This window comes from Podarcis pityusensis (assembly GCF_964106645.2).
Source record: "Podarcis pityusensis genome assembly, chromosome: 17".
Classification (NCBI taxonomy): Eukaryota; Metazoa; Chordata; class Lepidosauria; order Squamata; family Lacertidae; genus Podarcis; species Podarcis pityusensis.
This window is the reverse complement of record NC_138042.1, coordinates 9,383,892-9,396,901: the sequence shown is the minus strand read 5'-3', so window position 1 is coordinate 9,396,901 and position 13,010 is coordinate 9,383,892. Positions and strand designations below refer to the sequence as shown.

The window sequence follows — 13,010 nt, the reverse complement described above, 5'->3', positions numbered from 1 at the left end:
GAGTGTTTCGGGTTTCGAACAATTTTCAGAAGCTGGACATCCGGCGTGGCTTCCGATTGGCTGCAGAAGCTTCCTGCAGCCAATCAGAAGCTGTGCTTTGGTTTCCAAACGTTTTGGAAGTCAAACGGACTTCCGGAACGGATTCTGTTCAACTTTCAAGGTACAACTGTACAAGCATTTACACACATTCCACTGTACACGAGGTGCTAGGAAATAATAAAATAAAATAAACATAACCAGCCTCTATTAAAGCTTTAAATTAAGTTCTACACACACACATGACATTTGACTTTCTTTTTCAATGCTATCATATATTACACAAAGACAGTGGTGCTGGGAGGGAGGTACAAAAGCAGAATCACATCAGGAAAAACAACCCACAGACTTTTAATCCTTACCACTGACCAATACTCATAGAGTACCAAACCTTCCCATTCCAGTATCAGGTCAATGAGAGGAAGAAAAGCTCAGCTCATCTAACTGCCAGGGCTGCAGTGATAAGGAAGTGAAGAATTGTAGTCAAAGAATGGAGGCTCTGTCACTGAAAACGCTGTTCTGAAACCATCAGAAAGAACTCAAGGAAACTGGATTTCTAAAAAGAAAAGGCCACAGAAGGGAACACAGGGAAGTTCACTGCAGCCTCTCAGACAATTGAAAGAACAGCAGTGATTTTTAAAGGTATCAACTCTTGATCTGAAAGTTTATCTGGGGGAAAACTTTTCCAAAAGGAGATGCAACATTCCTCTGCTGCTGTTATAGCAAAGGTGTCGACTCTGTCCACAGGTGTTCAATGTTCAATTGTTGTAGCTGAGAGGAGAGATGCTTTGTTGAAGAACAGGTGCCCTCAATCCACCAAGCAATCAAGACTGAACCCAAAATTCCTCCAATCATTTGTAGGAATGATTGCACTAGCATCCTGGGATTTAAAGCACAAGCATGAAGTTATACTCAATAAATTAAAGACCTCTGTTGAAAACAAAAACATGTGCTCAAAGATCTCTGTTGAGGCGTTGAGCTTCCGCCATCTCCTCTTCACTATCGTCATCCAAGTTGGTGCCTGACTGTAGCTCCCGGGGCCCAGGGGTGAGACGGAACACAACCGGCGTCTGACGCAAAACTGGGTTTGTTTTCTGAAGACCCACAATCCACTTGGCCAAGGTGGCTTGGTCTCCTGCCCCTGCCATACACATGGCAAATACAGGGCCCTCTTCAACTATGGGGAAAGCACAAAGAAGAGTGTCATTATTTTGAAACAGGAAAAGAAATAAGAAGTGAAAGCAAAGAATCTGAGCAGTGATCTTGCATACATTGTGTAGAACGAGAAGCCCTGCTCAACAACCAGACGTGAGACTCCAAACATCCCTAGCTCTGTTCTTTATCCAGCCCAAATGGCTTAGTTACTTTTCTATCTGAGCACCTACCCTTCAAATTAATTCACCAAGTATCGCCTCCAGATGTCTCAAGTGTGCTGCCAGGTCACCACCAGGCTGCAAAATTCATCTGGTACAGCTGCTTGAAAAACGTCAATGCAGACGCCGACTCTTTTCTAATATATACTGCTGCAAGACTGTCCCACATTTCTTTGGCAGTTTTCTTATTCCTTATACAGTGGTACCTCGGGTTACATACGCTTCAGGTTACGTACGCTTCAGGTTACGGACTCCGCTCACCCAGAAACAGTGCTTCAGGTTAAGAACTTTGCTTCAGGATAAGAACAGAAATCTTGCTCTGGCGGCGCAGCAGCAGCAGGAGGCCCCATTAGCTAAAGTGGTGCTTCAGGTTAAGAACAGTTTAAAGTTAAGAACGGACCTCTGGAATGAATTAAGTACTTAACCTGAGGTACCACTGTATAGACTACTTGCTGGTCGCTGACTGCCAAATTAATTATAGCCCTGCCCAATCAAAGACTGTAACAAGACTGTAGCCTCCTGCAGTGCCACATGCATGGGAGTCTGTGCAGAATTTGACCCCATGTTTTCATCAGAGCCAACATAAGATGAGCAGTTGAGCAACTTCAACAGAATACAAAAGGGAGGAATTTGCACGGCTAGCAATAGCTCCTGTTTTCAAGTCCACCACCTCCCAATCCACACCATGTTCCAAGATAATCTCAGAAAATGTTGGCAGCATATGGAAGATTGGCAGATGAAGATGATGGACTTTTCGGAGCTGGCGGACCTGACTGGAAGAGTCCGTGGCCAGAAGGAGGAGGAGTATCAGGAAGAATGGATGAAATTTAAAGACTATTTAGCTAAATATGTTAAGATAACTTAATTGGAAAAGCTTTTAAGATGTTTAAATTTAAATTAGAAAGAATCAAAGATGTTAAGTGATCAAGTTAATTTTTTGAGAAAATAGATTTTGGAAAACTGTTATAATGATATAAAATGAAATTCAACCAAGGGGATTTGAGGAAGTCACTTAATAATGTTACCAAGATTTAAACAGGATGTATGTATGTCTGTTTTGAAATTTTGACAATCAATTTAAAAATTTGGGAAAAAAAAGAAAAAAGAAAATGTCAGCAACATAAGCTAAAGGTGCCCATTAGACAAATTTGTGCAAAGCACGGCTAGCTGTGATGGTGTTGCAGGTAGTATGACACTGAATACCAGTTGCAAGGACTCACAAGTAGGAGCCCCGCTTGCAGGCTTCCAGTAAGCATCTCATTAAGTCACTTCTGGTCTGATCCAGCAGGGCAAATTCTTATGGAATGGCCCATATTGTCTCCTGTTACCCTGAAGCGCTTCTACCACATTAATGATTAAAAAAATAATACCCACAAAAACGACATGAACGGCAACTACCTTCATCTATGTCAAATTCGTAATCATCCCAAAGATCCCGTTCCAGATCAATATCCAGGTGCATAGGGTAGTAGAAATTCCTTTCTGGGTCAATCACTTCTTCCTTTTGTGAAAAGAAGCAGGGGGAGAGAGACTGTATTACTTTCATAGCCAACAAAATGACCTAGCTGCAAAGAACACTAGCCCTGGCGCTTCGAATTAGCACCCACACCCCAACAAGACATATTTCCTAGAAGAGCAGGATCAGGCCTACTTGTGTATACCATATCCATGCACAGCAGATGCTTCTGAGGATACTACAGCACAGTTAAGAGTAATGTGTTTCTTTCTCATTCACTTCCAATGGTCAACTTGCCCAGCCCAAACCTTACTGACTGGCAGTGCTTGAACTGTCCTTGTTGAAGCTTGTCTAACTCCTCAAATATGCTCTCTCAGTATTCTGTATTAGGAGGGGAGGGAATCTTCCTGCATTAAGCAAACAGCAACTCCCCATTTGCTTTCTCTAGATCACAAGACTTTCCCTTGTTAAACTAAGTTTGCAAAGTCAGGCTCCTTGTTCCTCTTCTGCTCCTGCAAGTGGAAACCCTCCTTTCCCCACACAGCCAAGATTTATCTGAATGTCCAGCTTTCTGTTCCTTCCTGCTGCCATATGCACCAACACTTTTGGCTGTACTTGCTCCAGTGCATATTCAATGCACATTCCACCATGCAGTGAACACAAATGGAGAGATGGCTGATTAAACAGGGCTAGACTTAATAATACAGTATTTGTTTAATGTGTTCAATTTCTGAAAAGTCCCACTGACAATCTTGTCTGGTTCCTTCAATTCAGCAAAAAGCACCCAATACCCAATTTCCTTTAAAGATGCCTCAGGTGAGATTACAACCATTTCTTAAATCCTTTCTAAGCTGCAGAAAGTCTAAAGCACTGGGAATATATTATCTATTTTAAATGCTCTGAATCACCAACCTCCCCAACCCACAGACATATCACCATCTCTCCCCGAGAAATAAAATACAAACAATACTATCCCAATTCTCAGTTTTCCCAAGGCAAGTTCCTTTTCTGCTGAAGCACTTCAGCATAGTGATGTTACAGGTCCTCCAACAGGCCTTCAGAGGGGAGTTGGGAGAAAGGACAGGCCATTTACCCTTTCTTCTCGAGGCAACAGCTCTGCCCTGAGCACATAGTAATAAACACATGTCTCCTTCAGCCACAAGCGGAAGGGGCCTTCAACAAAAACAGGCCTGTCTGTATTGTGGTGAGCCAGGAGCGATTGCTGGTCAGGGCTCTGGATTCCTAAAAGGGGGAAAGTATAGATATAGGAAAAGGTTATAAACCAATGGTTAGGTATCACAGTCATATCAAAAATAATGCTTGAAAAGGACATGGTTTCACTGAAGGGAAAGGTGGATCTGATATGCACATCTGTTATGAACTAAATAGCAAAGAGTCGCTGCATGGCTTTTTTTTTGGTTTCTGGTGAAGAATGGAAAGCAGGGAGATGGAAGCAGAAGCCAAGGAACTTAGGCACGACTCCTACAGGTCAAAGGGTGGGATTTCTAGACCCAGGACTCTTAAAACTATTTCCACCATTAACCAAACGCTGGGCCCATCCCTCCCTTTGGGGTTCTTTACCATGCTTACTGTTACTAAAGTATTCTGGTAGGCCAAGTATTGTAGTTTGAAGAAATTTTGTAAACTTACTTTTTTCCCTCCTTAACACAGCACTTTTGCAATAGAATGAAAGAACAATACCCCCATCTCTCTCTCCCCCCCAACTGTCTATGACAAAAATGTCTCACACCAAACGTAAACGAACTGCGAAAAAAGCTATGAATTGAAAGTGGAGACAACAGAGGCACTGGTCCCTGTTTATCTGTTTGCTTTGTAACACAAAAACCCCCAATAAAAACTAATTTAAAAAACAGACAGCACTTTTGCCATCACACAAAATGTTGTATTCACTTGGGTTTTTGTTCCTAGTTCAGTGGGAGAAGAGGAGTCGCTGAGATAGCTAGAAAACTTAGAAGGATTTCCCCAAGTGTTAAGTTGTCTAATGTCATAGCAGTAAGAAGTGGAGACATGGGATGCATGTAAATGACGATAATATTCTATGATGACCATCTTGGCTGTGAGACTTGGAATGCCTGCTCCCTGCCTTGCTGGCCTTTTCCCACCTGGTCTGGGAGGATGTGGCTCTGACTCCAACTACAAAAGCTGAGATTGCTGAAGAGGCGAGAGACCCTTTTGACGGTCTCTCAGATCATTGAGCCTCAGCTTCCACAGACCCCATCAACCTCCACTGGCAGGAATGGCAGCAACAGCAGCAGCAACAGCAGCAGCAGCTATGTTCTATGCTTATAATACTTTATTCTCTTGCTAATTATGCTGTTTTAAATGTGCATTTTATATCTGATTTCTTTTGATAATGTTTTCTTTTGAAATGTTTAAGATAAAATTTATTGCTAACTTTGCAGCATTAAATGTGCATTCTGTAGCTGACCTCTTTTGTAATGTTTTATTTTGAAATCTTTAAGATATTATTTTAGTCTCCTGTTAAATTATGTTGCTTTGAATGTGCACTAGACTTGCTTCAGTAATGTTTTATTCTGGATTTTTTTATTTGATGTTTTAATGTAGGTTGCAAACTGCTCTGAGATTTTTTAAAAAAACTATAAAGTGATATAGAAATGAAATAAACGATGATGATTCTAAAGTTGATTTATTACCCTCCCAAGCTTTGGAATTTCATGCCCTTCAAGATACAGAAGTCACTCAGTGCATAAAAGGATATCACACAGCCCTAGGAGTCAAGTGAGGGTCTGTATGAAGACAACGGGCAACACTTTGGCTGGTCCACCCTTTGTTCAATTCTGAGTTAAATATTAAGGTAGCATAATTCACACCAGAAACACCTGCTCTTCACAGCCCTGTTCAACTGAAGCATACCATAGCCCTATGAGTGCATCCATTTCTGCCTCCTTTATAGCTTGCATGCTCCCTTCAGCTCCAGAACACAGCGATTATCCACTCAACATAAAGGAATAATGCAAAGGGGTTAAGTACCTACAATATGCGGGTGGTCAATTGTTTTTCCAGAGTCCAAAATCTCCGAATGAGGCAGCTGAAAACATTAAGATAGCTTTATTATTAATTGGCCATTTCCTCCCCCAGCCAAGAACCCTCCCCAAACCAGGAATTATACAAACAGTCTGCCCTCACTGCTCTAACAAATTAAGTGTTTAACAGCCAAACCCCAAGTTTACGAGCTCTAAATTAACAGAGACATTTTTAAAACTTCTAATTCTGCCATGAAGAGGAGGGTGGGAATTCCACCGCCTATCCAGCAGAAATACAGCCAGGTATTTTGTGGTTAGGGATGTGGAAATATCAGAAGAGTGGGTTAAGCATACACTATAGTGAGGCTTCAAAGTCAGTACGAAACAGGAAAACCTAAAAACACAAGTCATCCAATGTGTTTAAAAATAAAATAAAATATTAATTTAATTTATATACATCAAGAGATCCTAGGGTGGTTCACAGAATAAAATACAGAGATATATAATTAAATTTAACTTTTTTTAAAAAAAAATCAGTGCCTAAGACTTCAGTTTCTTGACACTCATTGAATGGAGCAGGTTTAAATTACTAAGAAACCAGGGGAAGAGGAATACTGGCTGCATGGCTTTCCTTACCCCTTTGTAAGCAGACAGACAAGAAACTTTTTTTAAAAAATGAAACCACAAACATTCTCACAAAACTCCTTTGGGAATCTGTGCAAAACATTAAGAGGAACATGCTTCAAATAAAAGGTGTCAACTAGAGAAAGCCTAACCAACCCATTTGAAATAACGTGTTCAAGTCTCACTGGTTTCAATGTGATGCAAACACACAGCATATTTTTTCCCAGGAGGGAGAAACAAGACATAGACTCCTTCGCCAAGATACTTTTTGCAAATGCTTCCTGAATATTTTTTTTTTTCAAATTTAGTGCCCAAAGGGCTGGACCTGCACTATTAGCCTAATAGACCACAAATGCCAAAGGTCTGCCCGAGTTTGAGGAATCCAGTTGCACAGAAAGAGATGGGGATGTAGTTATTACAAAACGCCAAGATCCCTCCTCGCAAGATTCTGTGTTTTCCTATTACAAAATTCGGAAGCACTGGCACACAATTATAGGGACACCTCATCCAAAGGCACCAGTGCTAGAATGAGATGAGCTGATACAGCTTTCCGTTCTTCCCTCGCAATGCTATCATCATTTCAGGCTGCAGAGCAGAGGGTCTCTTGCACTGCCAGGATCTCAGAGTGCCTCAACCTACCTGATATACGGTAACCTTGCCATCCAAGTCAGCTGCAATTCTCTGCAGGCCCAGCCTTGCCAGGTCTACAGGGTCCTTTGGCAGAGGATCTGGAACTGGGTGAGGGTTGACGTGCTTGAATTTAGGAAACCAGTACATGATCCTCTGGTATTTCCTCACCGGGTGGCTCTTGTCCCCAAAGATCCGGAGGAGCAGAAGCTTTGTCTCCTTGTTCGGCATGATACCTTCAGAGCAAGAGGAATGACAAGCCTGTGATGAGTGTGGCAGGAACTCCTTTCCCCGCTCATGAAATATGACTCCAAGTGTCTGGACCCCAGACTGGAGGCTGTACTTAGCGATTCAGCGGGGGACCATTTTAATTGGTGAAGCTGCAACTTAAGGGCACATGCTCTATACTGCTTGGTCCTTCAGAGCTCACTATGAGACACAAGCGCCACTTCCCCACCAGTCTCGCCCCATAATGTTCCAGTTCCACACATTAACAGTATAAAGAATTACACTGGGCTATGGAGACTTTGCACCTGCCCATTAGGGGAAATAGGAAGCCTGGAACATATATTTTTTTAGCTGTCCTTTTTATGTTGAGATTCTTAGAGACACCATTGATCCTTTGCTGAAGAGGCTCACCGATCTTTCGGACAAGTCTAAACTTAATTCTCTCCTCTTAGGCAAAGATCATAAGACGATCTGGCTGGTAGCCAGATTCTGCGCCCAGATTTGTAGGCACAGATCATCCTCTGGAATAAAATAGCTTACTAGGGAAATGCTGAAGTTGCCCTTTGGGGCACCTCAGGATCAATTTTTTATGGTAGCCCAAATCTCAGTTGTACGGGTGTATGTATAATTTTAACTCATGAGCTATTGCTGCAATCTGCTCCGATTGTATATTTTATCTTTATGAACGCTGTTTTTATTGTGTTATGTTATGTGAGCTGGTCTTTGACCGTAATAAATTATCTACTCAGAGTAGACCCACTGGGCCATGTGTGGTTCCCATACCATCACACTATGTTGTCCACAATCCCTCCAAAGTAAAAAGACGGGACTCCTTCAAGTGAAGGAAAATCTCTCTGCTAAGTTCTCCAGCTATGTTTGTTCGGATGGCAGTGTTTGACACTAGTTCAGCAGGCTCTGCTGATTATTTAGAAAACCTATGCGGCATTTTGAAAATATTTATGATCACCCTAGGCTGATGGAAAGGTCCATGCTTTCATTATTTAAGGGACTTAAATGTCCTCACTATCCCTAACTCTTCCATTTGTATCCCATTTCCCCACTATTAAGCCCTCAAAGTCATTCAGAGTATCAAACAGAAATAAATAAATTCCAAGTACTACCAAAAATAATACTGATTTGCTAACCAGTAATTAACAAGAAGAGTACTTGTTAATTATAAGAAGGAGTAACAAGAAGAAACTAGATGAGGAGATAACTGTTTCTTTTATAGGACTAGTAAAAGATAGCTTTGAGATGTGCACGATTATTCAACATAAATACAGAAAGTATACATAACTTAAAATGTATATCCCTTCACTAATAGCTCCCTTCCTACAATGTGTTGACAATATTTGAGATTCCTGCAACACAAAACTATTGCCAAGTTCTTCAGCTAACTCGTAGGAGTCTCAAACGCTGATCACATCACAAACAGCTATTCTATCTTTAAAAGACATCTGAAGGCAGCCCTGTTTAGGGAAGTTTTTAATATTTAATGCTGTATTGTTTTTAACACTCAATTGGGAGCCGCCCAGAGTGGCTGGGGAAACTCAGCCAGATGGGTGGGGTATAAATAATAATAAATTAATAATAATAATAATAATAATAATAATAATAGGCCCGTATAGTTAAAGCTATGGTTTTCCCAGTAGTGATGTATGGAAGTGAGAGCTGGTCCATAAAGAAGGCTGATCGCCGAAGAATGGATGCTTTTGAATTATGGTGCTGGAGGAGACTCTTGAGAGTCCCATGGACTGCAAGAAGATCAAACCTATCCATTCTTAAGGAAATTAGCCCTGAGTGCTCACTGGAAGGACAGATCCTGAAGCTGAGGCTCCAATACTTTGGTGACCTCATGAGAAGAGAAGACTCCCTGGAAAAGACCCTGATGTTGGGAAAGATGGAGGGCACAAGGAGAAGGGGACGACAGAGGACGAGATGGTTGGATAGTGTTCTCGAAGCTACCAGCATGAGTTTGACCAAACTGCAGGAGGCAGTGGAAGACAGGAGTGCCTGGCGTGCTCTGGTTCATGGGGTCACGAAGAATCAGACACGACTAAACGACAAAACAACAACAACATTATTATTAACACACCCCTTGGAAACTACTGACGCTCTTGCATGCCTACCATAGGTCTCCATCTGCTCAAGCACCTGGACACCACACTCCTGTTGTCGAGGGTAGTGATTGAACATCCTCTGGATGAAATTGTGAGGCACAAATACTTCCTTGGGGAAGACATCCAAGATTTTGTTGTAGACATTAATGTCCTTCTCTACCCCATACTCTGGCATCTTCTTCAGCGCTGCATAGATGAATTCCACGTGCCCCCTGTGGCGAATGTCCCGCTTGCAGAAGATGTCCACAGCTTCCTGAAATGTGGCTTTAGTCTTTGCAGTTTCAGTGGTGCTCTCAAAGATATCTTCAACAGTCACCAAGGCTTGTTGGGTGGATTCTTTGTCATTGTCGCCATCACCCTTTGAAGGGGTGGTAGTGCAAAGTGCTGTGCTTACCTGGATGCTCCTCACAGTACCCAACCTGTTCTAAGAAAGAGAAACAAACAAAGGGCTTAGCCACACTTACCTTTCCTCCATGCTTTCTAGCAGAGTGGATCTGATTTAAACCAAATCGTTTTAAATCACGATTTAAATCACTAGTCAGTAAGATTTGATTGAAATCTTCTCTTTTTTTAACAGGAAGACTCATTCTTGCTGGTATAATATTAATATGATGAAGGTTTCATTTTTGGAATAATAAATTTTCAGAGTAGTTTTTACAGTTATATCAAAAATTATTGATTTGGTTATACAATTAGAAAGCCAGTGACAGATAATTATGAAATTATTGTGAGGTTTAATAACTGTTTATATTTGGACAACTTTTCAGCTGTATTTTATTGGAAGGAGAAAAATAATCATTTCCTTAATAACAATTTAAACCATTTATTTAACTAAAACAGTAACATTATAGCATATGTATCCATGTTTGTTAACTGATGTGGTTAAATGATTTTTTTTAAAAAAACAACCTTAAGAGTTTTAGCACACGTGAAAAACTTTTTAAAAATCCTTATTTCCTGATGAATTGCCTTTGGACTATAATGTAACTTAAATAGAAAACTATATTTAGAAAGATTTTCCCTCCAAAAGCATTTTATTTTAAAAATCCAATTTAAATAAAAAAAATAAATCTGATTTATTTATTTTTAAAAATCATTTATTTTTATCCACCCTGCTTTCCAGGCACAATTCACACTTTAAAGTTTCAATGTCTGAGTGCTTAGTTTGGGGGGGGGGGTTTGCTCTTTTTTTTTCTCCCTGTGAAAACCCACTCTTTCCCACTGAATCAGAGCAAACAGCAATCCAAAGTAAACCTGCATTGCTGTTTGTTGTGCTTCAGCTTTAAAGAGCAGGTTTTAGTGGGGAAACCCCCAGGGCAGAAAAAAGAGCACTCAGAAACTGAGCTTAAAAGTGCAGACCTGTGTCTAGAAAGCGTGGACAAAAGGGAAGTGTGGATAAGTCCAAAGAATTTTGAGTCAGTAAACTTCACAGAATGACAGGCATCAGACCCCAAACAATTTAACCCGGAACCTAGGAACCGGCAGATTTCTGTGAATCTGAAGTATACCTTCAAGAAGGCAAAAGGGAACTGCTTAGATACACTTTTACCTGGAGACAGTCGCTTCTCAGAAGCTGTTGGAGATCCCTCTTAGAAGCAGCCTTCATCAGCAGAATGCCCCTTCCAGCAGAGAGCTTCTGGGCCAGCAGTAACGTCCACAAGCAGTTCATGGCGGCAGCCTGTCTTTCCAGAACTGAGCAGCAAAATACAGCAAAATGCTGCTTCTGGCAAAAGGCTACAGCCCACATCCATCAGCTACACCTGAAACACAGAGTTTGGGAAGGACAGAAATCTGCTCAGTGTCAGAGATTGTAGTATAAGAAAGTTACTGGGATATGAACTTTCTTTTACTCTCAATTACCACAGCTACAGAGCTAGACTACATTCTGTTATGCCAGCATGCCAGGCCCAACATGTACAAAACTTTCCCATCTGATATGCACCCCTCTTTAAACATGTCAAGTATAGGTAGCTTGATATGTTAGGCACCTTACGATATGATACGATATCTTTATTGTCATTGTCCCATACAGAACAATGAAATTGAAAATCTACATAAGACAGTCAAAAACCCCTAAAAACTCTGAAACCCCATTTTAAAATACAATATACTCCTATAGAGACTCCTTATACAGTACTGCGTTTAAAGCCAGAATTGCATTTGGGTAGAAACTGTTTCTCAGGAGGTTAGTCCTCGTCTTTACAGTATAACCCTGTACCTTCTTCCAGAAGGCAGAAGCTGAAAGAGATCATTTCCGGGGTGCACACTATCTCTGCAGCTTTCTTATGGCACCTGGAAGCACAGATTTGATCCAAGGTGGGAAGAGTGCACCCAATTATTCTCTCTGCAGTCTTTACAACCCTGGACAACGTTGTTTTTTCCCTGGCCGTGCAGCTCCCAAACCACACACACAGACCATAAGTTAATTACAATGGTAAAATGCCATCAACAGATCCTTTGAGAGATTGTTTTTCTTCTTGCTAGAAGACAGCTGGAATTCATTAGTATACTATACACATTCAAAGCTAACTGGGGCAAACATTTATTTATTTACCTGCCTACCTCCCCTTACCTCATGAGAGGAGCCACAGGGCATTCACAGGCCAAGTTAGATAATATGAGGAAGCAACCGCAGGCATATTCAAAGACAGTTAAATAGCTCCTACCGTTATCATTACCCTTCCATTTACAGGTCAGTCTAAACTCAGCCTCCCACAACTTTGGGTTCCCCACGTGTGGTCGGATGACACCTACCACCATCCCTGACTATCCTGCTATCTGGGGGTGATGCGAGTCGGTAGCCCAAAACCACTTTGAGGACCCCAAGGTTTGGAAAGGCTGGTCTTCACTTGTGCAAGGCAATCGACCACTATTCTCACTATAAAAATCGGGCTATTGAGACTTGAGGTCAGTTTCTACGGGAGGGCTGCCACATACGAGGGGGATTCGAAGCCGCTGCAACACACGTGATCACAAACACGTGTTTGACATTCACACATTACTTTTAAAAAAAACGAACCCCCAACAACCCGGTAATGACATGGTAGGACGTAATCTATGGGGAATAACCGCCACGGCTGTCAAGTATTCGGAGCTTCCAGCTTTCTCCTTCCCCGGAGCCACCCCCCTACCCAGAAGCCCCTCACCCACAACTGACCTCCCTTACCGGGCAGCGCCATCTTGAAACCTCTCCGCGTGACGTCGGCTTCGCAAGCTGCCCAATCAGCGGGAGAGGGCGGGGCCCTCAAGCTCCTCCCTGAACGAAGCGGCTGGTTCGCGGCGCTTCAGAGGCGCTTCAGAGGCGAGCGAGGGAGCGAGCGGCGAAATCTGGGGTTCCTTAGGACCTGCGCGATCGGCGGGGCTGCCCCGAAGGGGTCCCAATTCAGCTGCGGCAAGATACCGCTGCGCCTTTCCTGCAAAGTGCATGCAAGGCGGGAAGCCAGCCGCTGATGCCGGGTTAGCGATGGGGGGGATGACGTTCCCAGTGCTGGTCCCACGCTATTTTGCGCCCCAGTCCAGGAGAACTATTTGCACGCACACG

The 13,010-nt window shown here is 42.3% G+C and overlaps 1 protein-coding gene across 5 annotated transcripts; it reads right to left on the bottom strand.

Moving 5' to 3' along the window:
- Nucleotides 1-279: 279 nt before the first annotated feature.
- Nucleotides 280-12,696, bottom strand: ECSIT (ECSIT signaling integrator). 5 transcript variants are annotated; one of them, XM_080988232.1, is made up of 8 exons: nucleotides 12,627-12,696; nucleotides 11,011-11,229; nucleotides 9,479-9,888; nucleotides 7,134-7,357; nucleotides 5,878-5,935; nucleotides 3,959-4,107; nucleotides 2,808-2,910; nucleotides 280-1,213 (listed from the first exon to the last, which is right to left on the bottom strand). In XM_080988232.1, exons 2-8 carry the CDS (start codon nucleotides 11,214-11,216, stop codon nucleotides 990-992), a joined length of 1,374 nt encoding a protein of 457 aa, XP_080844358.1. In that variant the 5' UTR covers nucleotides 11,217-11,229; nucleotides 12,627-12,696; the 3' UTR covers nucleotides 280-989. The 5 variants fall into 5 exon arrangements, with proteins under 5 accessions (XP_080844358.1, XP_080844359.1, XP_080844360.1 ...); XM_080988233.1 differs by having other exon boundaries at nucleotides 12,636-12,664; XM_080988234.1 differs by lacking the exon at nucleotides 12,627-12,696 and adding an exon at nucleotides 12,042-12,060.
- Between the last annotated feature and the right edge of the window lie 314 nt (nucleotides 12,697-13,010).

Coding starts and splice junctions, on each gene's coding strand:
- ECSIT (XM_080988232.1), bottom strand. CDS start 11,216: ATGTGGGCTGTAGCCTTTTGCCAGAAGCAGCATTTTGCTGTATTTTGC. Junction 2,911..3,958: donor TGTTGCCTCGAGAAGAAAGG/GTAAATGGCCTG, acceptor TTTTCACAAAAG/GAAGAAGTGATTGACCCAGA. Junction 1,214..2,807: donor CGAATTTGACATAGATGAAG/GTAGTTGCCGTT, acceptor CTTTCCCCATAG/TTGAAGAGGGCCCTGTATTT.